Source organism: Myotis myotis, unplaced genomic scaffold (assembly GCF_014108235.1).
Source record: "Myotis myotis isolate mMyoMyo1 unplaced genomic scaffold, mMyoMyo1.p scaffold_m19_p_17, whole genome shotgun sequence".
In the NCBI taxonomy this organism is placed as follows: Eukaryota; Metazoa; Chordata; class Mammalia; order Chiroptera; family Vespertilionidae; genus Myotis; species Myotis myotis.
Window position 1 is genome coordinate 1,638,241 of NW_023416321.1, and position 23,867 is coordinate 1,662,107.

General features: G+C 68.3%; 2 protein-coding genes across 17 annotated transcripts; one reads left to right on the forward strand and one right to left on the reverse strand.

Annotated features, from left to right (window-relative positions):
* Nucleotides 1-1,304: 1,304 nt before the first annotated feature.
* On the reverse strand, nt 1,305-11,217 carry TMC8 (transmembrane channel like 8). 8 transcript variants are annotated; one of them, XM_036338837.1, is made up of 17 exons: nt 10,751-10,804; nt 9,450-9,511; nt 8,777-9,039; nt 8,326-8,474; nt 7,834-7,983; nt 7,565-7,650; nt 6,749-6,885; nt 6,278-6,425; nt 5,777-5,947; nt 5,357-5,496; nt 4,239-4,362; nt 3,787-3,884; nt 3,419-3,602; nt 3,114-3,244; nt 2,819-2,977; nt 2,323-2,401; nt 1,305-1,828 (listed from the first exon to the last, which is right to left on the reverse strand). In XM_036338837.1, the coding sequence occupies exons 3-17, from the start codon at nt 8,914-8,916 to the stop codon at nt 1,580-1,582; spliced, it is 2,145 nt and encodes a 714-aa protein (XP_036194730.1). In that variant the 5' UTR covers nt 8,917-9,039; nt 9,450-9,511; nt 10,751-10,804; the 3' UTR covers nt 1,305-1,579. The 8 variants fall into 8 exon arrangements, 7 of the variants coding, with proteins under 7 accessions (XP_036194730.1, XP_036194726.1, XP_036194728.1 ...); XM_036338833.1 differs by lacking the exons at nt 8,326-8,474; nt 10,751-10,804 and adding an exon at nt 11,070-11,217 and having other exon boundaries at nt 7,565-7,647; nt 8,777-9,010; XM_036338835.1 differs by lacking the exons at nt 8,326-8,474; nt 10,751-10,804 and adding an exon at nt 11,070-11,217 and having other exon boundaries at nt 3,114-3,172; nt 8,777-9,010.
* Nucleotides 11,127-23,594, forward strand: TMC6 (transmembrane channel like 6). Of its 9 annotated transcripts, none has more exons than XM_036338823.1 (23): nt 11,127-11,249; nt 11,466-11,535; nt 11,952-12,054; nt 13,077-13,258; nt 13,353-13,495; nt 13,588-13,683; nt 13,945-14,103; nt 14,479-14,584; nt 14,671-14,758; nt 14,887-15,144; nt 15,410-15,600; nt 16,668-16,812; nt 17,776-17,931; nt 18,336-18,487; nt 18,579-18,660; nt 18,782-18,879; nt 19,919-20,011; nt 20,223-20,298; nt 20,965-21,098; nt 21,371-21,547; nt 21,637-21,715; nt 22,639-22,706; nt 23,277-23,594. In XM_036338823.1, the coding sequence occupies exons 4-23, from the start codon at nt 13,215-13,217 to the stop codon at nt 23,338-23,340; spliced, it is 2,409 nt and encodes an 802-aa protein (XP_036194716.1). In that variant the 5' UTR covers nt 11,127-11,249; nt 11,466-11,535; nt 11,952-12,054; nt 13,077-13,214; the 3' UTR covers nt 23,341-23,594. The 9 variants fall into 9 exon arrangements, with proteins under 9 accessions (XP_036194716.1, XP_036194720.1, XP_036194721.1 ...); XM_036338827.1 differs by having other exon boundaries at nt 13,140-13,258; XM_036338828.1 differs by lacking the exon at nt 11,952-12,054 and having other exon boundaries at nt 13,140-13,258.
* Nucleotides 23,595-23,867: the final 273 nt, after the last annotated feature.

Genomic DNA, 23,867 nt, shown 5'->3' on the forward strand with positions numbered 1-23,867 from the left:
TTGATTTTAGAGAGAAAGGTAGAGGGAGAGATAGGAACATCAATGATGAGAGAGAATCATTGATAGGCTGCCTCCTGCAAGTGCCCCGCTGGGGTTTAAGCCTGCAGCCGGGCCTGTGCCCTGACCGGGAATCCAACCATGGCCTCCTGGCTCACAGGTCAGCACTCCACCCCTGAGCCCCGCGGCCGGGCGCCTTCAGAGCCCTCCTGAGTCAGGAGCCGCGTGGGCCTGAGAGTTTGCATTTCTAGCAAGTTTGCAGAGGACGCGGAGGCTGCTGGCGGGAGCACAGGTTGGCCCCGAGATGTTTGTGAGCACGCGTCACTTTGGCGTGGGCCGGGCTGGGGCCGCCCTGAGCCGCGCTGTTCCCTGCAGGCTCTCTGCCAGCCTGGAGGGCCCAGCGCGTGCCCACAGCCGATGGTCTTGTGACGCTGGGTGAGTGAGAGGACGGGGCAGCCAGCCAGCCGCGCCTTAATGACCGCAGGAAGCCTGTGGCCTGAGGGCACCGGGTCAGAGCTGCCCAGGCCTGGAACCCAGCCAGGCGGGGCCCCTGGTGGAGGCGGGGGCTTTGCAAGCAGGTCCTGGGTTTCTCCTGACCTTCGGTCCTGGGGGTCTGTGGACCAGGCGTTGTCACCCTGTGGGTAAGTGGCCCTGGTGGGGTGCGTCACCGGGGCTTTAGGCCGCTGGGCCAGGCGCATGTCGCTGCGCGGCTGAGCAGTGGATTTAGAGCTGTTGCAGCCTCCGGCTTCGGAAAGGAACCTTCGACAGGCTCGGGAATCACAAACCCAGCCTCGGGCAGATCCTAACGCCTGGGCCCTGGGGGGGCCTCTTCACCCCACCATTCCCGGAGGTCAGCTCCCTGGGGGACGCAGAGAGGGTGGGCGACCAGGTGCTGCCGATGGCAGGCAGGGTCCTGAGGAACCCCCTTCATGGAGGGGGGTCGCCCACTTAGAATGCAGGGGTGAGAAACTGCTAGGGAGAGGCCGCCTTCAGACCCTGTTCGGACGCGGGTGAGCCCTGGAGGCCTGGGGTCAGGGGGGCAATGACCGCTGGGCCCCTCGCTGGGGGGGTCTGGCTCAGGAACCGGGTGTCGGGGTTCTGGGCCGTGTGCCCTGTGGGTTTGCTCCAACTGTGCCAGGTTGACCCTCCCCATGGGCAGAGAGCCTCAAATTTTATGATGGTGCTTCCCGCGGTAGACAGTTTCTGAGCACTGCCAGTGGGTGTGTATTTATAAACTACTCATGGGTTATTATACTAACGTATTATGCAATCATACAACAACCAACAAAATACAAAATTTAAAGAAATAAGATAAAAATACCAACTATAATACTTCAAGAAATAAAAATTATTTAAAAAAGAAAAAAAAATACCAACTATACAAAGAAATAAAAAAAAGAAAAAATACAGACTATAAACACAAGTTTCCATGTTTTCTTCCTGCTGCCTGGGTGTGTGAACCCCGCTTTGGGGCGTCACCGGGGAGCAGGAGCGTGGGGCAAGGGGGACTCTGGGGTGGCGGTGGGGCTGCAGGGCGGCCGGGAGGCTCCAGACGGAGTGGGGGTCGGAGTGGGGGTCGGTGCTACAGCTCCGCGCCGCTGGGGAAGCGGAATCTACAGGTGGGATCCACGTGGGAGGGGGAGGGCCTGGGGGACCTGAGGGCCTTGGGGGACCTGGGCCCCGGGGAGCCTGGGCAAGGGAATCCAGGGCAGAAGGACCGCGGGCGCGAAGATGGAGAATGAGGTGATTGGGGCCCCGGCGAGTCACCGAGGCCCAGTTCTGGCAGCAGCCGGGACAGGTCCTCCACCAGGTGCCACTTCTCCTGGACTTGCTGCGGGGGAGCAACCAGCCGGTTGGTTACAAAGGCACCGTCCCCCAGGAGCAGCCCAGCGCAGGAGCAGCCCAGGCCCCCCAGGAGCAGCCCAGGCCCCCAGGAGCAGCCCCCCAGGAGCAGCCCAGGCCCCCAGGAGCAGCCCAGGCCCAGAGCAATCAGCCAGTCTCCCAGCTGCGGATCCGCAGCCCACCGCCCGCCCCGGAGGCCCCGCCCCCACAAGCCCCGCCCCCGGCCCGCCTCCCCGAGCGAGGCCACGCCTCCTAAGGCTCCGTTCCCGCCCAAGAAAGCCCTTCAGGGTCCCGCCTTAGTCCGGTCCGAGACCACGCCCCCAACAGCGTCCCGGCCCCGCCCTCAGCCGCACTCCCGTTAGACACTAGTCTCCAAGGCTAAGGCCACAGTCCTGCGTGGCTCCTGGCACCGCCTGGCCCTTTCCCCGCCTCCATTCCCAGCCCGAGACCACCCTGCTCGGATGGGGTCTCGCCCGCTCTCACCCACACCAGCTGCTTCCGGAGCCCCTGGATGGCCCTGGCGTTGGCCTGGGACTGGGAGACGCACACGGTCAGGACGAGGCTTTGGATAGAGGGGGATCCAAGGTGAGTCACCCCCACACTTCCGCCCCACCTCCTGGGGTCTTCTCTCTGCCTGGGTTTGCAGACCCGGCTTCCTCTCACCTCCCCTTCCTCCCACCGTGCTCAGCCCTCGCCCCAAATGACAAATGACCCCGAATGACAAATGACCAAATGACGGCAATAACCCGGCTTTCAGCGCTAAGTCAGGCACTTGCTCCTCCCGGGGGTCAGGTGAGGTGCCTGGGTACAGGCGAGGCTCCAGGGGCTGCCCAGGGGCACAGGAGGCACCCCCAGGCCACCTGCCTCCCTGGGCTCTCCCTGTCCTGCTCCCAGATCCCATGAGACTGGCTGGAGGTGCCCATGGAAGGACCCCCCCTCCCAGGGCCCCCTCCCCTGACCCCTGCTGCCCTAGAGGTACCTGAGCAGGATGAGGAGGGGAAAGCTGAACGCCTGGGAGCCCAGGTAGTGGAGGGCCTGCTGGACAGGGGGTGGCAGCCGGAGGGCCACCAGCTCAGGGACCACCTGCCAGGGGGCTGAGTAGTTGGCGAAGAGGCCGCAACCCCGAGAGGAGTGGATGCTGCGGAGAGACCAGCGTCAGGGCCCAGTGAGGAGCTGCCGGCCCCTCCCTCCGCCTCCCGCCCTCGCCCTCTCCTCCCCGCACCTGCGGACCGGCCAGCCCTCCGCCTCCCGCCCTCGCCCTCCCCTCCCCGCACCTGCTGACCACGTAGCCCAGCGGCACGGTGGCCAGGAGCAGGCCCAGGATGAGCACCAGCTGGAAGAAGAAGGTGGAGCTCGAGGCTCGGAACCGCCGCAGGGACGCCCGGGAGTTCCTCAGGAGGGTGTACTGGGGGGCGAGCGGCAACGGGGGGCTGTCAGCTCCCATGTGCAGACTCCCAGGAGCCTGGGCCCCGGGAAGTGAGGCCGGGGGGCGGGGGTGAGGGCAGAGGCAGGACGGGAGCCCCACTCAAGGTGCCCACCAGGGCACCCTGCTCTCTCCCACCCCAACCGCGAGCCGCACCTTCTTGATGTAGAAGGTGAGGAATATGAAGACGCTGTGGAGCAGGGGCAGCAGGGGGCAGTAGAAGAGGCCCATCCAGATGACCGTCTGCCCCGCCACGATGTCCAGCACGTTCGTGGGCACGAGGAACTCCTCCCGGCCCAGCCAGGTCCAGAACCGGCCTGAGAACCGCTCCACCAGCATCCTGGGAACAGGGCATGCCCAGCATCACCACGTCCATCATGGTCACGGCCACGGACCATCCCACACTCAGTCACAGGGACACACACATGTAGAACTGCTCACCCCTGGCTGCAGCCACTGGCCACCCTCAGACATGCCCAGGTCCCCCCCCCCCCACCGCCCCATGGTGTCCCCACGTGGCTGACCTCCTAGGCAGGCTGACCAGGAAGGCGAAGGCCACGGTGAGCAGGAAGTTGAAGGTGCTCAGCTTGTACAGCTCCTCCCCCACCGAGTTCTCCCAGCACTGGGCAGAATGGTTCCGGTCACCACCCACGGGCCCAGCCACCACTCACCCACCCGTGGGGGGGTATCTCCGTGGACAGGAGCCTTGCCTGGAGCCTGATACGATTGCTAAGGTAAAGCCCCGGCCCCAAGGATACGATTCATGCAGGGAAAACCGACTGCCCGGGCTGCCACCCTGCACTGTGCTGTGTGGTGCAAACAGCACCCCCTGGAGGTGTGCCCAGGTGTGGGAAGCTCTATCCCCAGCCTCTCGCAAAGGTGAGACCTGGAGAGGAACCAGGAGATGAAAGGGGCAGGGAGGTCACAGAGGTGGGGAGACGCCCAAAGGGACAGGCCCCGCCGGAGCCCCAGCCACCTGGTAGTCACAGGCGTTGTAGCCGTGGGACTCACAGCTGGTCTTGTTGCGGCCGAGGCACAGCATGGTCTGGCCCAGCGAGAAGGAGAACATGCCCAGGCTGGCCAGCTTCAGCACCACGCACCTGCGGGCCGGGATGTGGGTGAGGCTGCTACCTCCAGAGCCCCGCCTCCTTCCCACCTGCCCCCGTGTGGCCACGGTCCCCAAAGTGTGTTCCCCAGCACTTGGGTCTCCGGATGATTCACGGGAGAAGGGCTCTGTCCTTCCCCGACCCCCAGCTTGGAGAGGCACAGGCCCCGATGGGCCGTCACCATCCTTATTCATTGCAGGTGAGAGCGTCCCTCCGCCTGCCGCCGGTTAATACCCGCCCACTCCACTGCCTGTGTACCCACACACGTGCGTGCACCCGCCTGAGCCGTTGTCACTGGGCCTCACAGGGAGACGGCCAGCCCCAGCCACCCCTGGTGCGTTAGAGCTAAGTGAGGGCTCTGCAGGCTGACCGTGGCAGGCTGGGGACAGCGGTTCTTCTGCTGAGGGAGGCTGGGGGGTGGGGGGTGGGGTGGAGATGGGGCTCAGGTGGGGGAGGTTCACAGAAGGGCTGTGGGTCCACGCAGGACCCCAGCCTGGAGCGGGCAGAGGGGGCTTGTGTCTGAGCCTGCACCGGGCCAGCATGCGAGCTTGACCTTGGCCAGCACGCTCGGTCCCTGTGAACCAGTTTCCCCGTCTGTTCAAAGGGGAGACGAGGGGGGCTCTGACTTCACGGGTCACGTGAGGGTTGTTGAGGGAAGGGTGTAAGCCCCCGGGCGCGTGGGAACCGTGAGTCCCATGTCCCTGGTTTCCCTACGTGTGTGACGCTGGTTCCCAACACCCTCTGGCAAACCAGCCGCGGGCCCCTTGGCATGGCTTGGTCCAGGCTGCGGTCTGGTCTGGGCAGAGGGGATGGGAACGCCTCCCACCAGGGCTCCCTGGGACGGAGCGTTCTGGAAGCACCTTCCTGCCTTCCCTGCTTGGGACTCTGGTGCCAGGAGACCACCAGGACGGGCAGGAGCGCCCAGCCGCTCCCGTGCCTCAGCGCCCCGCCTCCCCTCGGTCCCGCCTGGCACTGGGGCCTCGCTCACCAGACGAGGATGAGGTTGACCTCGGTGTTGGGAGGGTAGCTCTCCAGCTGCACCAGGAAGACGAACAGCAGGGGGCCCAGGAAGTTGACCAGGGCGATGACCCCAGGGGGCAGGTACTGCAGCAGCACAAACAGGGTCTCCTGCCAGGAAAGCAGGGAGGGGGTGCCATGGGCCGGGGTGCCCGGTAGCTCCCCTCCCCTACACCCCCTCCAGGGTAACTCTGGGGCAGGCCCCCCCGCGCCTGGAAGGCCCCGGGCGATGGCAACCTGGCGGCCGAGGGCTGTCCACAGGGTGTGCCAGTCGGATGGGGCCCTGACTGGGCGCGTCGCTTTAACCACTCTGAACTCAGCTTCCTCAGCCACCACCCGCCTCCTCCCGCAGTCTGGCCAGGACTAAACCAACATGTCAGCTGCCTGGCACCTCCTTGTTGTCCTGCGAGTACTTGGTGGCCCAGAAGATGGCGCTGATGGCCCCGACCACCAGGAGCCCGATGAGGAAGTTGACCCGCAGGTAGGAGAGCAGATGGCAGGCTCTCTGGGCCCGCGTCTGCTGCTGCGCCAGCTGGAACCGATGCCCCTCCTCCAGCTCCACCTGCGAGGGGTGGGTGGGGGGTGGAAGCAGAGGCAGGTGGGGCGGCCAGGGTCTAGGCAGGGTTGGGGTGACACTGGGGCAGGGACAGGCCCAGGAGTGGCAGCTGCTTTTACCTCCCCTCCTTGTACTGTGCAGGTGAGCAGGCGAGCGCTCACACCTACACCCGCACGGCCTCTGCCTCCAGGTGTAACATCTGTGTGCACGCATGTACACACTCACACACATACACTCTCATATACATACCACATGCTCTCTCTCTCTCTCTCATACACACACATACACATACACACACACACACTCGCCCACATACACTCGCACGCCCTCACTCACCTTGAACTCGTTGCTGATCTCATGCTGTTTGATGGTGGCTGCCTCCCGGCCGCGGATACAGAAGTCCCAGGAGGAGAAGACCTTGGCGCTGAGCGGCGACCGGTAGTCCTGGCCCAGGAACAGCTTCTGGGGCAGCCCCTTCACCATCCTGGGTGGGCAGGAGGCAGGGCCTGTGGGAGGGCGCCTCCAGGCTGCCAGCCTGGGCTGTGGCTCTGGGTCTGGGAAGCCCTGGCAGCCCCAGGGCCAGGCATTGGCCTCGGCCTGGGTCGGGGAGGGGACACAGGCAGTGGCCTGGGGCCCTGAGGGCTGCAGCCGGGGACCCAGAGATTGTACCTAGGAGGCACCTATGAGCTGACTGGACGAGACAGGACCGTCCTGCCAGCTGGAGGCGGGACTATGCCAAGGGAAGGTGAGTGAGGGTGGGTGGGGGGGGTACCCCGGCCTGTGAGGAGGTGAGGGCAGGACGCTCACCGTCGCAGGGTCCCGCAGAAGCAGAGCAGGAGGCAGGCCAGCGGGCTCAGGAGGTAAGCCAGGCGGATGCTGTAGGCGGAGCTGCCCTCGGGCCCCGCCCGGTAGGCGCCATAGAAGAGGTAGGTGTTGTTGAAGGCCTGGGACGCGGGGGGAGGACGAGGGTGAGGACCACTGAGCTCAGTCCCTGCCGGGCTGGGTGCTAAGTGCTCGCTGACTCTCACAATGACCCCGTCACTCACAGAGGCTCCCAGGGGCCGGGCGCCTGCCCGGGGCCGCACAGTGATGGGGAAGAGAAAGGCCCAGGTGGCTTTCAGGGACGGGTGCGGTGGTGCTGACCTCAGAGGCCTGCACGCGTGCCCCCGCCTGTCCCCCGCGCTCCAGGCCAGCTGGGCCCCGAGGGCTGTGGGTGCTTCTCCCAAGCCCGGCTGGGGCCCAGTGGCCTCCGCTCTCTCTGACCCCATCACTGGCCTGGCCAGGCTGTCTACGTAAGACTATCCCCCTAAGAGCCAAAATGTCTCACAGCAGGCGTGGCTCAGCGGTTGAGCGTGGGCCTCTGAACCAGGAGGTCATGGTTCGATTCCCGGTCAGGGCACATGCCCAGGTTGCGGGCTCTGTCCCCAGGAGGGGGAGTGCAAGAGGCAGCCGATCAGTGATTCTCACCATGGATGTTTTCTCTCCCTCTTCCTTCCTCTCTGAAATCAATGAGCAAATAAATAAGTCAGTGCCAAAACGTGCTTAGAGAGGTGAGTGTCCACTTCGACTGGGGTCCCCTGAGGCCAGCTCCCTCCGGAGCCATCGCTGGGATGGGCCACTTACCCGGCCAGTGAGCACATTCCAAAGTCGGGAGTGGAGACCGGGGGCAGCAGCCGCGGGCTGGGGGTCACCAGGGCACTGGAGGGCTGCTGAGGAGGGAGAGGGCCCACAGGAAAGGGTCCCCAAGGCATAAGGGAGGATGTGCCCCCACCCACCCCATAGCCCTCAGCCCGGAGGCCTTGCCGTGCAACAGGCTGGTCAGGTCGAGTCCCTGGCTGGACCCCAGCGAGGATGCCCAGAGGCCCAGAGGGTGGGGCTGCCCAGGCACTCACTGAGGTTAAGGGCGGGGCCTGGGTCCGGTGGGCGGAGCCAGACCAGGGGCAGCAGCACGAAGCTGGAGGTCAGAAGCACGGTCAGCAGGTTGAGCATCAGCAGGAAGCGGAGGAAGGTGAAGTAGGACTGGATTCCGGTGCCAAAGAGGCCTATGGGAGAACAGCGGGTGGGGCACGGGGCCCCGAACCAGGCTCAGCGGGGATCCCAGGGCCCTGCCACACAGCGGAGTGGGCTCGGCCTCCTGGGACCTCTGGTGAGTGGTCCCCCAACTGGAGGCCCCTCGCAGTACCTCTGACATCCACCAGGGGGTGCTGCCGCCCAGCAAGGTTGGGGCCCACTCAGGTGTGGAGGGGTGTGTGGAGGGGTGTGAGGACAGGGGGCTGCTTGGTGGGGCCGAGGGGAGCGATGGCAAGCCTGGGGCCCTCCTCCTGTTTCTAAACTGGACATTCAGACTCCAGACCGGGGAGGCGGGAGGCGGGTGCAGGCCTTACCCCCGATCTCGTAGAGGGGCCCCTCCCAGAGCCCGAAGCCCTGGGCCAGCCGCTGCGCTGCCTCCCTCAGGCGCCGTCCCGTGGTCCCCCACCTTCGCTGCCACCGCTGCCAGCACGACGCCTTGGCCCCCTCGGGCTCCCACAGTTGCCTGGGATGGGGGGGGGGGTGATGGGAGCACCCGGAGTCACCCACCGTGCCCTCCCGGGCCAGGCAGAGCTGCTAAACAGGCGATTCCCACCCCCATTCTCTACTCCCACCTCGGGCCTGGCTGTGTCCTGACCCCCATTCCCACCTCGGGCCTGGCTGTGTCCTGACCCCCATTCCCACCTCGGGCCTGGCTGTGTCCTGACCCCCATTCCCACCTCGGGTCTGGCTGTGTCCTGGCCCCCCACTCCCACCTCGGGCCTGGCTGTGTCCTGGCCCCGGACCCACCACCCACCGAGCACCCACCGGAGGAAGCGCTTGTCCGCCATGGCGTAGGGCAGCGTCCGCACGGGCGCCCAGGAGGACCACAGCCGCTCCATCTCCTGCTCCCACAGCTCCTCGCCCTGGGGCTCGGGCTCCGGCTGGTGGGGCCCCGGCCGCCGCATCTGGGCTGGGGGGTGGCTGAGGTCGGGGCGCGGGGCTGCAACTCCGTCTCAGGAGGGAGGTGGGCGCCTGTTGCCCGAGCCTCAAGGTCTGGGCCTTGACCGCGCAGAAGGGAAGGGAAAGACCTGCTGGAAGAGGCCAGCCTGGTCCCCCCCACCTCCCACGGCAACACCGGCCAGGGCCTCGCCCGCGGCCAAATGGGGGGAGAAAGATCCGAAAGGAAGAGGGACCCTCAGGGCCCAGGCCCCTCTCCTCCCACGGCTGCCGGCCTTGCCGGTCACCCGCCACCCGGTCTCCACGTGCTGACTTCCCACGGGAAGCCGTCCCTGTCCCCGGGACCTGGTGCCCTGCAGCACCCCGGATCTGAGCGTGTGGGGACCCCCTATGTCTTCTATCTGTGGCTACTGCCCCCAAAGGAGGAGGCGTGGCTACCGCCCCAGCCACGGAGGGGCCAAAGGGACCCCCACCCAGCACCCCTGGGCCCCGATCTCTCCCCCCAGCCCCTGTGCCCTCCCTCCCCCTGCGCCCCGCGCACCTGGGGGCAGGAGCAGTGACCTGGGAGACCTCTGGGCCCGGCTCCTTTCACTCCAGGCGGGACTGTGAGAGCAGAAAGGAGGGTCACATGACAGGAACCCCAGCTCCCGCCGCGGTCTCCCCGCCCCCACCTCCCGCAGTTTCCTCCCTCTCCACCGGGCAGGGCGGCCCTTCCTGCGGGCGGGCGAGGGGCGCAGGCGGCAGGTGAGGCGCGCGGCTCAGCCTCCCCAGCGCGGGTGCGTGCGGGGCAGGGTGGGCGCTCCCCTCCTGCGTGGTACCCCAGTCGGCCCCCCCCCCGACTCTGGGGACCCCAGCCCCCAGGGGCGCACGGGGCAGATCAGAGCCCGCTCACCCCGCCCGCTCCCTTCCTGGGGAGCTGGAGTCTGACCCCGCTGCGGGCTGCGGGCTGGGGGGGTGGTGGTGGGGGGAGGCCCGTCCCTGTGTAGCCGGTGAGGTGGCCCCGGCCGCCCTCAGAGGGCGCGATAGAGACTTAGCGGTGGTCCCATCCCAGACGCCAGTTGTTTGGTAACTTCCCACCTCGGTGGCTGCCACTCCGCGCAGGCCTGGGCCTAGGCTAGGGATGGCTCCATCGTGCCCGCTGCCTGCCCGTGAGGGTGTAAGAGGCACCCTGGCCGTTTCTCTCTCCTGGGACCTGGGAGGCCTCGAGGTGCTGCCCTCCCTCCCTGCTCCCTCCCCACACCTTTAGGGCCCAGTCATCTCAGCGAGCTGCCAGTGGCTCCCCCGCCTCCCGACCTGGCCCTCCAGTCCCGCCTAGAGCGAAAGGCCCTCCTCTGTGCCAGTCCCCGGTGGGGCCGGTGCTGGGCACACAGTGGGATGGCGAGTGGGGAGAGTGGAGACAGACGGGCAAGTGTGCATGGCAAGTACTCCACTGGGCTCAACCCAGGGAGGCTCCCCAGAGGAGGTGACCTTCAAGGTGGGCCTGAGGTCATGCACGAAGCAGAGGCTGGGGCACGGGTGTGCAGGGAGGAGGAGAGGCGGGGGCTGCACGCTGAGCTGCCTGGTGCCTAGATCCTGCCTGAGACCACCCACCGAGGACCACACTGCCGGCTGCATGACAGCCCGGACCGCCCTCGTCTGCCCCACCTCAGTCCCAGGACGCCTTTCCCATCGAGTGTTTTCATTGTGGGTCCTGGCTTTGCCCACCTGTTCTTCTCTCCTGGGGGCCTCCTTCCGTGTCTCCCTCCAGCTCACTTTCTCCCTGCCCGCCTCCCAAGGCTTCTCGGACCAAATCCCCCCCCCCCCATCCCCCCCCCCCTCCGTCCACTGTCCAGATCCGCTCACTTTCTCAGACACCCGGGAGCCTGTCGTCTGGCCTCCTGCCCGGCTGCCTCAGGCCAGGCTGCTCGGGAGAGCTCGGTGGACAAGACCCAGAGCTGTTTCCTCATCTGCGAACTGGGGACGGTAGTGCTGACGGGCCTGGCCTGTGCGGAACAGCCGGGAGCTGTGGGGACTGGCCCCCTCCTCCCCAGGCAGCACACAGGAAGCGCCACCGGCTCTAGCCTGATCCCCAGTCGAGCCACGCCCACACCCAGATGGGGCGAGGGAGATAACGGGTCTGCCAGCCGCCGCCTGGGGCTGTTTGTCAAAAGGAAGGACTTACCCAACCTGGTGTTGCAAGGCGCTGGGTGCGGCTCTGGGCACCCGGTTGTTTTGATAACCGTCCTGGGAAGGGGACGGGTTTGCAGTTACTGTCCCCAAATGAGACGTGGGGACACGGAATTCCATAGAAAGTGAGGACTTTAGCCAGAGATGGGTGCAGACTAGACACTCGGACCTCAGGGTATGGTGTGAGGAGGGGCCGAGGCTGGCAGGGAGGGGGCACCGTTGCTGGACGAGCGTATAGTAGGGTGGGGTGCACCCCAGGGCCACGCCGGGTTCTGTGATGCCGGAGGCCGGCCACCACGTGCGCTGGCGGGCGGGCGGGCGGTGCAGCGGCCCCAGGTCCGCCCCTGGGCCTTCGTCACTCCCTCCCCCTGACCCGAGGTCCCTCCCCCAGGTGGCAGAGCCCCAACCACCACACCCAGCGGCCCTTCCCGGGACAGGCCCCTCCTCCGGCCGCCTCCCAGGTAAGAGCGCGGTCTGGGGCTTGGGGTTGGTGGCCGTGCCCCCCAGCCCTAGCGTCCGGTTCCGCGGCTGGGCAGCTCCACCCCTTCCCAATTCCTTTGGGCCCCTGGGCGCTGGGCCGAGAGTTCCTCCCCCGTCCTCCCGGGTGTGGGGGCTGGGGACTGCAGCTCCCAGCCCACCCCAGGCACCCGCAGCCCCGGGAGGGTGTGATGGGCCGGGCGTGATGGGCCGGGCGGGAGGCGGGTCACGAAGGCTGGCACCGCTGACCTCCAGCAGGGAGTGGGGAGTGGCAGGTGGGCAGCTGCTCAGGCCCCTGGGCAAAGAGGCCAGGCTGCGGCTGGTCCTGGGCACTGGGCGCTGCGCTCAGCAGACTGGCTGCCTGAAAGGCCGCACCCTGCCCCTCCCTGGCCTGGCTCAGGGCTCAGGAATGGTGCACCCGGAAACTCACCGGACCTGCCCCGCCTGAAGTAGGGTGCCAGGGCGCCGCGTGCCCGCCAAAGTCAGTCCTGGCCAGTGCCCAGGTGAGCCCCCTCCCCCGGGGGAAGGCTGCTGGGCCCAGGCCTTAGCTTCTCGCTTCTCCCACCTCCCACCTCCCACCTCCCTGCTCCTCCCATCCCACTCCCACGGCTGTCCTGTCTGGAGAAGGGGTGTGGGGAGGCCCGTGGCGCTGGGCGTGGGAGGGTCTGGCTGAAGGACCATCTGTGCCCTCCACCCCTTTCCAGGCTGAGGGTGGAACCCCTCCCACCCTGTGCTGTGAGGGGGAAGGGGCTGGGATTGCGTGGGGGCCTGGACACCCCCAGGGAGGACCCTGTCTGGGCACAGTCCCCACCGGACCTGCTCTGCCTGGGCACCGCCCCCCCCCACCCCAGGAAGCCCCTGAGCTGAGTTCCCCCGGGAGGAGAGGGGGCGGGGACAGGGCAGAGTCCTGCAGGGAGCGTGCTGTCCCCGCCCCACGCCCACGGGGGGGGGGGGGGGGGGCAGAGCCTGGACAAGGCCGCCCTGGTTCGTTGTCCTGGGTGACAGCAGAGCCCTCTGCCCGCACACAGGCTGGACAAAGGCAGCCTGTTTAACGCCTGGCACCCTCCCCCGCCGGCTGCCCGGCCTGCCTGCTCCCGGGGCAGACTGTGGGGTCGCCTCCTGAGAGCTGCGCCTGGCCGCTGTGTGTGTGTTGGGGGGTTGCTGGCTCGGTGGGTGGGGACCCAGCTGGAGGCGGTAGCTCACACTGTTTTGCCTGGGCTGAGGCAGGGTGGGGGCGGGGTGGGGCGGGAGGATTTCCTGTGAGAGGAAGCACGCTGTGGGGGTGCAGGGGTTACAGGGCGGGCACAGTGAAGGCCTCAGAGCTGCCCTGAACTTCTCACCCCGGGACTGGGACGGAGAACTGTGCCCGCAGCACCCTCCCTCCCGTTCCCAGGGACTGGCGCCGGGACTCCCTTCTGTCCGCCCCTCCTTTCCGGGCACTGGGAGGGTGTCCCTCTGTCCACTCTGGGCTTATTTGGGGCCGCTCACCTGACCACGTGCTTGGCGGTGGGTGGGGCCGGGGCAGGGGTGCCGCCCACCGTCGCCAGGGCCCGGCTGGGAGGCCGAGTGGGGACTGCTCCCTTCGCAGCAGATGGACAGCGGGCGGCTCCGGCGGCTCTGAGCGGCTCCAGGGCCGCAGCCTGGCAGCGCGTGGGCGGCAGCCATGGCCTCTGTCCTCGATGTCCCCGAGACCCCCGAGGACCAGGGGTAAGTGCTCTGGGCTGGACGGACCACCCCAGGGAGAGGCAGGCTGCGGGGTGAGACCTGGTCAGCCCAGCCTGGGCCCCCCCCTCTCCCCCAGCAGCCGGGAGCCCAGCCCCTACGATGAGAGCGAGATGCACCAGTCCTTCCACCTGCTCATCCAGGAGCAGAGCCAGGGGGCCGCGGAGGAGGGGCTGGAGCTGCAGCCCCAGGCGCCGGGGGCCGGAGCCGCGGGGGCCTCAGGTGAGCCCGCCTGGCCCAGGCCCGGGAGGGGATGGGGCTGGGGGTTTGGTGGGGAGGTGGCCGTCGTCTGGACCAGGCTCTCTGCTCCTCAGCCGGCAACCAGCAGGCCCTGCTGGGGCCCGAGGGCGCCACTGCGCACAGCATGGCCACGCTCCGCATCCTGGCCAGCATGCCCAGCCGCACCATCGGTGAGTGGGGCCCTCGGCCCTCCACCCTGGCATGGACCGCAGCCCCTGGGCCGGGTGGGGCCGTCGGGGCATCTGTGTCCCGCAGAGCAGGCCCTTTCAGCCCCCCTCCGCCCCCCAGTCCGCTGCCCCGAGCCCAGCCAGACCGCAGCCTCCTGGGTTGTCCCAGGGATAAAAATAGGCTCCCGGGGGGCCAGCAGCTGAGGTCTCCCGGGAAGGGCAGCGGGGGTCCGGCCTGGCCGCCTGACCGCCCGGTGCCCGCAGGCCGCAGCCGCGGCGCCATCATCTCGCAGTACTACAGCCGCACGGTGCGGCTGCGGCGCAGGGCCAGCCGGCCGCAGCTCCGGGGCCTGGGGCGCTCGGCGCGGCCCAGCCTCCGCCTGTACGACCTGGAGCTGGACTCCACGGCCCTTGCCGAGGAGGGTGAGTGGGGCCGGGGCTCGGGGGTGAGCCGGCGGGGGGGGGCAGGTCTGGCCGGCCAGGGTGAGGGGTGGGTGGGGCCCAGGTCACTGGGGATCAGAGCGAGGGGGGGGGGGCGGGAGGAGAGGGGGGTCCAGGAGAGGGGCAGTGGGAGGAGGCGGAGAACTTAGGGAGGGACTCGGGGTGTGTGGGGGGGACAGGCGGGTCTCTTCATGGCCGTGACAGAGAGCCGTCCAGGCCTGAGTCTGTGGGCAGGGGCCTAGGGTGGGCAGCAGGCAGGCCTGTCCAGGGGCAAGGCCACGGCGGTGGGAGGGCAGGAGGGCGGGTGGGCGGGAGGGGTGCTCGGGGACCCACGGGCGCCCCGGTTCTTTCCTGCAGAAAAGCGGGTGCTCCTGGTGAAGGAGTTGCAGGGCCTGCCGGTGGCCCAGCGGGACCACGTGCTCCGGGGGATGCCGCTCAGCCTGGCCGAGAAGCGCTGCCTGCGGTCAGTGCCCGCCTGGGCCAAGGGTGGTCCTGGGAGGGCGTGGGGCCCCACCCTGGTCCGGCCCTGACCCGCCGCCTCTGCTGCAGAGAGGAGATGCGGTCCCCGAGCAGGAGGCCGCGGGGCCGCCCCGGGCTCCTGGGCTGCTGCAGCCGCCTCCGATACGCCTGCGCGCTGGTAGGGGCCTCCGCGGGGCTCCCCTGAGGGAGGGGCCCTGGGCAGCTGGGCTGGGGTCCACCTGCCTGTCCTGGGCTGTCCTGCTCGTGGGGACCCGCCTGCAGGACCTCCCGGTGCTGTCCCCACAGGCCTCGCACGACCTGGGGCTGGGGCTGCTGTCGGGGCTGCAGGCCCTGGTGCCCTGGCACTACGCCCTGAAGCGCATCGGCGGCCAGTTCGGCTCCAGCGTGCTGTCCTACTTCCTGTTCCTCAAGACCTTGCTGGCCTTCAACGCGCTGCTGCTGCTCCCCCTGCTGGCCTTCCTCGTGGGCGTGCAGACCGCCTTCCCGCCCGCCCCCCAGGGCCCCGTCCCCACCTTCACTGGCCTGGAGCTCCTCACCGGAGGGGTGAGGGTTAGGGGCATCGGGCCAGAGGGGAGACCCCCCGCCCTCCACTGTGACTCCAGGGGGTGCGTAGACAGCTCTCCTTGTTGTCCCAACATCTGTGGGGCCTGGGAAGCCCCGGATGGCCGAGGCCTGTTGTCTGCCTCCGTGCCGTCCTTGTGGCCCTGCCCTGGCCTCCCTGATGGGTGCCCTCCCTCTGCCCCTGGAAGCCATGGGCGGGTCAGGCGTGGGGAGGGGAGTCCCTGACGCGGCTGGGCCTCCAACGCAGGGCCGCTTCACGGACACCGTCATGTACTACGGCTACTACAGCAACGCCACCCTGAACCAGCCGTGTGCCGACCCACCCGACGGCGGCCAGTGCACCCCCGAGGCAGCCAGCCTGCCCTACAACATGCCCCTGGCCTACCTCTTCACCATCGGCGCAGCCTTCTTCATCACCTGCTTCACCCTGGTCTACAGGTAACGGCCTCCACCACATGACCCTGGCTCTGAGCACCATTGATCCAGCCACCCATCCATCCACCCACCCATCCACCCACCCATCCATTCATCCATCCACCCACCCATCCACCCACCCATCCATTCATCCATCCACCCCCACCCATCCCACCCACCCATCCATTCATCCATCCATCCATCCATCCATCCATCCATCCATCCACCCACCCACCCACCCACCCATCCACCCACCCACCCATCCCACCCACCCATCCATCCACCCACCCATCCACCCACCCATCCACCCACCCATCCATTCATCCATCCATTCACCCGCCCATCCACCCACTCATCCACCCACCCATCCATCCACCCACCCATCCATTCATCCATCCCACCCACCCACCACCGACCCTCACCACCCATCCATCCATCCATCCACCCACCCACCCACCCACCCATCCACCCACCCATCCACCCACCCATCCATTCATCCATCCATTCACCCACCCATCCACCCACCCATCCATTCATCCATCCATCCATTAACCCATCAACCCATCCATCTATCCACCCATCCATTCATTATCCACCCATCACTCCATCCACACAACACTTACTGTGCTTGGGGCAGGAAGATAAGTGAGGAGCTTGCTGTCCAGGGGAGGAGGCAGACCAGTGAGAGGCTGGGTGTGTGCCCAGGAGTCATGGAGCACTGGGGGAGGAGTCAGGCTGGCTTCCTAGGGGAGATGGCACTGGCCTCAGGGCAGGCTCAGGGAAGGAAGGAAGGTGTTTTGGTTTTGGGAGCCAGCGCAAAGCCCTGGGGGTGAGCCCACAGCTACTGCCCTGTCCCGGCAGGAGCAGCGGCCCTGTCTGGGGTCGAGTCCGACCCTTCTAGCCTCGAGGCGCTGGTGGGCACCGGGTTTGCACAGGGCTGGCCTAGAGTGGCCACAGGCCCACACCAGGCGCCGAGAGCTGGGCGGGAGGAGGGGGCTCCTCTCCGAGGGGTGGGCTTTGGCTGTAGGGAGTGTCCTGCTGCCTTCTGGCCTCCGCTCCCCGCCCTCACCCTCCCCACCCCGTCCTCACAGCATGTCCCACTCTTTCGGGGAGAGCTACCGGGTGGGCAGCGCCTTGGGGGCCCATGCCATCACTGTCTTCTGCTCCTGGGACCACAAGGTGACTCAGAAACGGGCCTCCCGCCTCCAGTGTGACAACATCCGGACCCAGCTGAAGGTGCGCCACCCGGGCCGGGGCCACCCCACCCTGAGCCCTGCAACCCCGTCCCAGCCACTCAGCTCTCCTAGACCTGGACGTGGGTGGGGGTGGGGGTCCTCGTCTTGCCCTCAGTGCCCGGCAGTGCCTCCCCGGCCGAGGCTGGTCAGTACTCCCCCCCTGGCCGGTCTCCTGTGCGCCTCCGCCCTGGGCTGCCCGTCTGTTAGCGCCACGGCCCTTGGACGTGGAGAGGCCATGTCAACGGCAACATCTCCTCACAGCGGGTGTGCGTGCTGGGGGCTTTGATGGAACCTGTCCCCGCCCTGCGAGGCCGCCGAGTGTCCCCCCCCCCCCGCCCAGCAGGAGGACCAGGGGCCGGCGCTGCGGAGGGAGAGGGTTAGGTTGGCTTTGGGGTCTCTCCGGGGTCCTTACGTCCTCTGGTCCCCCGCCCAAGGGGCTCCTGCTGGGATGCACCCCGGCTCCCCCCAGCCGCCTCGGGCGAGAGCCGCTGTCTCTCTGAGCCACGGCAGGAAACAGGCACAGAGGTTCAGTCCCTTGCCCCAGGCACAGGGCCAGAGGGTGGTGGAGCTGGGCCTTGTGGAAACTTCTCTGCCCTTCTGGGGCTTGTGCGGCAGGATTGGGCTTCGCTGCCCTCGGGGAGCTTCCGGTGTGTGTGGGGGGACCCCACAGCAGCAGGACAGCCCAGGAGGCGGAGCTGGGAGGGAGGGGGGACGGGTGGGAGAGGCTGGGGTGCAGCATGAGCCTGGATGGGAGCAGGCTGACGCGGGGCTAGTGGGATGGGGCAGGGCACAGCCTGGGGGAGTTCTGTGCCCTGTCTGTGCCGGGAGGCGGGCCGGGAGCTGGGGAGGGACAGGCGGTGGCATTGGGGGTGGGCGCCCCTCGGTCCGGCTCAGCCTCCCTGGTGCCCCGCGTGCCCCGTGTGCCACGCGGCTGTGCCGTGGGACTGAGCCCCGCCGCCCGCAGGAGCTGCTGGCCGAGTGGCAGCTGCGGCGTGGCCACCGGAGCGCGTGCGGGAGGCTGCGCCGGGCGGCCGTGCTGGCGCTCGTGTGGCTGCTGTGTCTGGGCATCACGCTGGGCTGCACCGTGGCCGTCTACACCTTCTCCGAGCACATGATCGAGGTGAGGGGCGGGTGGGCAGCCTCAGGGGCAGACCTCCCTGCGCTGGGAAGGGTCCCCGTGACCCGCACCCGCCCAGCCAGGAGTCAGCGGGCCCCGCCCCCTGGACGCCGGGAGCCAGAACCCCTCCCTCAGGGCCCACCCTCAGGGCCCCCCTGTCTCACACTCTCCCCTTTCCTCCTTCCTTTTCTCTTCTCCTTCCCCTTCTCTTTTTCTCACAGCTGGGCCCAGCCCCTCCCTGGGTGGTTTGAACATGAGGCCTGGGGTGGACGTATCTTGGGGGCGGGGTGCTCCCTGCCAGTTCCTCCCCCTCCTGCTGTAGAACCCAGCCCCCCAGGCCCATAGGTGGACCTGCCACCCCCAGTGGCAGAGGCACCTGTGGTGACCACTGCCCCTCCGCCCAGCAGAGCCCTGTGCCTGCTGACCGGGAGGGGGCGCTGCTGGCCCTGCCCCTGGTGGTCTGCCTCCTCAACCTGGGGGCCCCCTACCTGTACCGCGGTCTGGCCGCCCTGGAGCGGCACGACTCCCCGGTGCTGGAGGTGTACGTGGCCGTTTGCAGGTAGGCGGCCGGGGGTCAGGCAGGGCTTCCTGGGGGGCGACCTCTCCCGCCAGGCGCCCCTCCCTCAGCCTCCGTGCCCCTCGCCTCGCAGGAACCTCATCCTCAAGATGGTCACCTTGGGGATCCTCTGCTACCACTGGCTGGGCCGCAGGGTGGCCGCGCTGCAGGACCAGGTGCGGGGGGTGTGGGGGGGGGAGGTGCTGGGGGGGGAGGCCCTGGTCTGCGGGTGGCTGGAGGCCCGGGGGGCTGGGCCAGGGGGGCGGGCGGGCCGGCTGACCCTGTCCCCCATGTCAGTGCTGGGAGAACTTCGTGGGCCAAGAGCTGTACCGCCTCATGGTGCTGGACTTCATCTTCACGCTGCTGGACACGCTCTGCGGGGAGCTGGTGTGGAGGTGAGTTCCCGGCGTGGCCCTGTGCTGCCTCCGGCTCCCCATCCGGCTCCCCCTTCGGAGAGCTGAGCATCTTCACCTGCACCCGCGGGCTCTCGGGCCGCAGACCTCCCCCCGGCTCTCGGGCCGCAGACCTCCCCCCGGCTCTCGGGCCGCAGGCCTCCCCCCGCTCTCGGGCGGCCGGCCTCCCCCTGGCTCTCGGGCCGCAGACCTCCCCTGGCTCTTGGGCGGCAGGCCTCCCCCCGGCTCTCGGGCGGCCGGCCTCCCCCCGGCTCTCGGGCCGCAGACCTCCCCCCGGCTCTCGGGCGGCCGGCCTCCCCCTGGCTCTCGGGCCGCAGACCTCCCCCCGGCTCTCGGGCCGCAGACCTCCCAGAGAGGGACACGTCTCCACCCACAGCAGCTTTTGTGAGAGACGTTAAATGGGGGAAACATGAGCAGGATGGGACCTATTTTTAGGTCGGAAAGGAAAGGGGTTTCGCCCTGATCTGGACAGTCTAACCCAGCGGTTCTCAACCTGTGGGTCGCGGCCCCTTTGGCGGTGGAACGACCCTTTCACAGGGGTCGCCTAAGACCATCCTGCATATCAGATATTTACATGACGATTCATAACAGCGGCAACATGACAGCTATGTAGTAGCAACGAGAATAATGTTATGGCTGGGCCGCAACATGAACTGTATTTAAAGGGCCAGAAGGTGGAGAACCGCTGGCCTAACCGCAGTCCAGCGCAGAGACAGACAGGGTGGGAGAGAGACAGGAAGGACATTTCCAAGTGCCCAGGCCCGTGTGGGCAGGTCCCAGCTCTCCTTCCTGTGTTTCCTTCGAGCACCCTGGGCCTCGTAGCCGCGCAGCTTCAAGGGCTGGGCCCACGCCTGGGTGCGGGGTTAGAAAAAGGCTGAGGCAGGGACCCCGGTGCCCTCCCCTCGGCACCGGCTGGGCCTGCGGTGGGCGGGCAGGGACGGAGCCGGGTGGGCAGGTGCCCCTGGGGTGGGGGGAAGCGGCGTCCAGGGCAGGTCCCGTGTGTGACCGGCTCCTCTGCCAGGCTCATCTCCGAGAGGAGGCTGGGATGGGGCAAGCCCGAGTTCGACATCGCCCGGAACGTGCTGGAGCTGATTTACGGGCAGACCCTGACCTGGTGAGCAGCGGCCAGCGCCCTCCCGGCCTGGGGACCTCCAGCCCCTTTCCCCGGGACCACAGCGAGGCCGCCCCCCAGGCACCTAGTTGTGCAGCGTCCTTCCTGGCCTTGGGGGAGAGGGGCGGGAGCCAGGCGGGCGGCAGCTCTGGCGCTGGGGTAGCAGGGGCTCAGGACCGCCCCCAGCCTCCGGTCTGCACCCACCGCTCCCCAGGCTGGGCGTCCTCTTCTCGCCCCTCCTGCCGGCCGTGCAGATCATCAAGCTGCTGCTGCTCTTCTACGTGAAGAAGGTAGAGGCGATGGCGGGGCCCCGGGAGGCGGGGGGGCACGTGGGTAGCCCGGGCGGGCTGCTCAGCTGGCAGGCAGACGCCCGGGACGTGGGAACATTCCCTGACCCAAGTGGCAGGCTGGCAGCCAGGGCCCCCCCACCCCCCATCGCCGCCTTAGGCAGGCTGGGAGCACCCGCTGCCATGGCCATTGCTGGGGACTGTGCCAGGCTCCGGGGCAGGGCTCTGGGCAGGGCGCTAGGAGCCGCTCTCAGCCTCAGGCCACGGCCGTGGGAAGCGACCTTGGTCCCGTGTCCTCAGGAGGGCTGCTCGGTGGCGAGGACCAGCCCTGGCCCTCCCTGGGCCGCCTTCTCATCTGTGCACTGGGCAGTGCCCAGGGGACAGCCGGGGACCGGGAGGCAGCGGAGGTGGCTGGTGGCAGCAGCCCTTCTGTATATAGTGACCTGGCAAGCCAGTGCCCCCCCCCCCCCAAGCCTGGACTCCCTCTGCACCAGGGTCCGGCGGTCGCTGCCTCCCTCTTGGGCTCAGGCCCTGAGTGCCTGCCTCTCGGCCGCCTGTCCTGTCCTGGGGCCTCGCTCAGGCCCCACCGGCCCCGCCTCTCCTCCCCCATGAAGGCCTGGGGGGTTGGGGGGTGTCAGGGCAGTGGACGAGCGCAGCCTTTGTCCCCAGGCTAGCCTGCTGGCCAACTGCCAGGCGCCCCGCAGGCCCTGGCTGGCCTCCCACATGCGCACCGTCTTCATCTCGCTGCTCTGCTTCCCCTGCTTCCTGGGCGCCGCCATCTTCCTCTGCTACGCCGTCTGGCAGTGAGTGGGCACGGCCTTGGGCGGGCGGGTCACCCCAGGGTTTGGGAGGTGCTGCTGGGGCCACAGCGTGGGGTGGAGGTGGCCTGGGCCCAGCCAGGGCTCCGGCCACCCTGCCCTCCCCCTCACCTCCTCCCCTTCTTCCCCTCTCCCTCCCCCTCCTCCCTTCCTTTCTCCCTTTCTCCCCTCCTCCCCCTCCCCTCCTCCTCCCCTCCCCCTCCCTTCCCCCTCTCCCTCTCCCTCCCCCTCCCCCTCCCCCTCTCCCTCTCCCACAGGGTGAAGCCCTCAAGCCTCTGCGGGCCCTTCCGGAGCCTGGACAGCATGTACGAGGCGGGCAAGGTGTGGGTGCGCCGCCTGGAGAGAGCGGGCCCCCAGGTCTCCTGGCTGCCCTGGGTGCACCGCTACCTGGTGGAGAACACCTTCCCCGTCTACCTGCTGTCAGCCCTGCTGCTGTGAGTGCCCGGGCCCCGCCCCGCCCTCCCCCCTCCCCCCTCCCCCCTCTCCCCCCTGCAGGCCCAGCCTGACCCCTGCCCTCCCACAGGGCCGTCATCTACCTCAACATCCAGGTGGTGAAGGGCCAGCGGAAGGTCATCCGCCTCCTCAAGGAGCAGATCAGCAATGTGGGTGCCCCCTCTGGCCCCCCCTCCTGCCCCTGCCCCCTGCCCCCCTCCTGCCCCCTGCCCCCTGGGGGTGGGTTCTTCAGGGCCTGGGGCCAGGTAGGGGGCGGAGCGTGGGGGGTGCAGAGCAGCCAGGAAGAGAGCCCAGCTCCGCCCCCATTGCTCTGGGAGCTGGGACCCTGGGCTGGGCCAGGCCAGGCCCTGCTGCCGGTCCGCAAGGCCGAGCCCTGCCCGGGTCCCAGCTTTGGGGGCTGCAGGTCTGAGCCCAGGTCTGAGCCCCACCTTCCTGGTGGGGCCGCGGCTCACTCAGCGAGGCCGTGCTGCCTTCTGCTCTCCAGACTGAGGTGGTGGGTTGCGATGTGTAAGCCACTGGCTCTGTGGTGATTGGTTAGAGCAACAGGGGGAACGGACACCAGCCCCATGACAGGCGTTCTTACCCCTTTCACACGGTGACACGGTGACACGGTGACACGGTGACGGGCGGCGAGGAGGTTTGCCGGCAGCTCCTCAGTGGTGGGGCCTGGGCCCTTCCCCTCCCCTGGGCCACTGGGAGCACAGGCCTGTGAGCACCCCGCTGCCCGGCTCTGGGGGCGCAGGCCTGTGAGCACCCCGCTGCCCGGCTCTGGGGGCGCAGGCCTGTGAGCACCCCGCTGCCCGGCTCTGGGGGCGCAGGCCTGTGAGCACCCCGCTGCCCGGCTCTGGGGGCGCAGGCCTGTGAGCACCCCGCTGCCCGGCTCTGGGGGCGCAGGCCTGTGAGCACCCCGCTGCCCGGCTCTGGGTTGGTCGTCCTCCTTGTCATGGTGCCTCTTTCCCCTTCTTTGCACTTTTCTCACCTGCGAGCTTCCCTGGGGCTGTCTGGATGGGGCGGTTCTGGACGGACAGACGGACATGTCTGCTCTCTCGCCTTCACGTTCCGGCGTTTCTAGGAGGGGGAAGACAAAATCTTCTTGATCAACAAGCTTCACTCCGTCTACGAGAGGAAGGAGAGGAGCGGGTGAGGGCTTCGGGGGCGGCTCTGGTGGGCGTGAGTGGGAAGGACGGCCGGGCGCCTTCCCCAGGGGCAGCGCGTGGCGGGTGGGAGGGAGGTGGCTGCTGGCTCCCGGTGGGGCATTTGGGGGAGGGGCAAGGTGGTTACATTGGTGAGAAAGTGAAGGCGCGGCCTGCAGGGGGCGGGGTGGAGCTGGGCCTCTCAGCCCTTTCCCTCCTTCCTCCCGCCACGCCCTCTCTGGGTAAGTTGGGGGCAGCCTCACTGGCCGTTCTCCCCGTGGGGTCAGCACAGATTCAGCCTCATTGCCCTGGCCCCGCAGGAAGCAGCCCGCCTCACCCCTCAGCACAGTTACTTGTGGTTAAGCCCAGGGAGCGGGAGATGAGGTCAGACAGACAGACAGGCAGATGCCTTGGGCGGGGGGTGCAGGCTGAGCTCCGTGGGCCGAGGTCCCTGGCTCCTCCCGGCCTCCTCCAGCCCCTCATGTCTCTCCGGAGCCTCGACTCTCTGGGTGGCCAGGCGGCCAGGCGCTGCCTCCGCGGGTGCAGAGCCCCTCACCCCCCCCCCCCCCTCCCGCAGGGCTGGCAGAACCCAGGAGGGAGCGGCGCCCCCGGCCCGGCCTGCAGACCATCGGGCAGCCTAGCAGGACCAGGATGGGCCTGGCAGCCCTGCGCCTGCTCACCCACCGGGCTCAGTTCCCACGGCTCTGCAGACCCTGACGCACCCGAGACTGTGTGGCCCCTCAGGCGGCCCTGCTGGGACCCCAGGAAGGTGATGGGACTCACAGCGCATCCAGGGCGGGAGCTGGAGGGTGGCCGAGGGGCTGCGGCGCCCCCAGAGGACCCTGGCCTGCCTGAGCCTCTATTTATTCTGATTAAATATGTTTTGCAAAACGGGCTTGTCTTGTGGGAGTCTGTGCTCAAGCCCCGCTGCCCAGGTGTGTGGGGCCTGCCCCCCTTCCTCCTCCCTGCCCCGGAGTCACCTGCAGGCCTCCCCCCCCCCCCCCCCCCCGCCCCCCGGCCCTGGCGATGACCTGCAGGCCTCCTGCACGTGCCCCTTCAGCTCCTCCTCCTGGCTCTCTCCTTGCCACAGCGGGTCCCCACTGCCTCACCAAGTGCCCGGGTGCTGCATGGGCATCTCAAAGTGCCCAGGCTGTTTCAATACCGACAA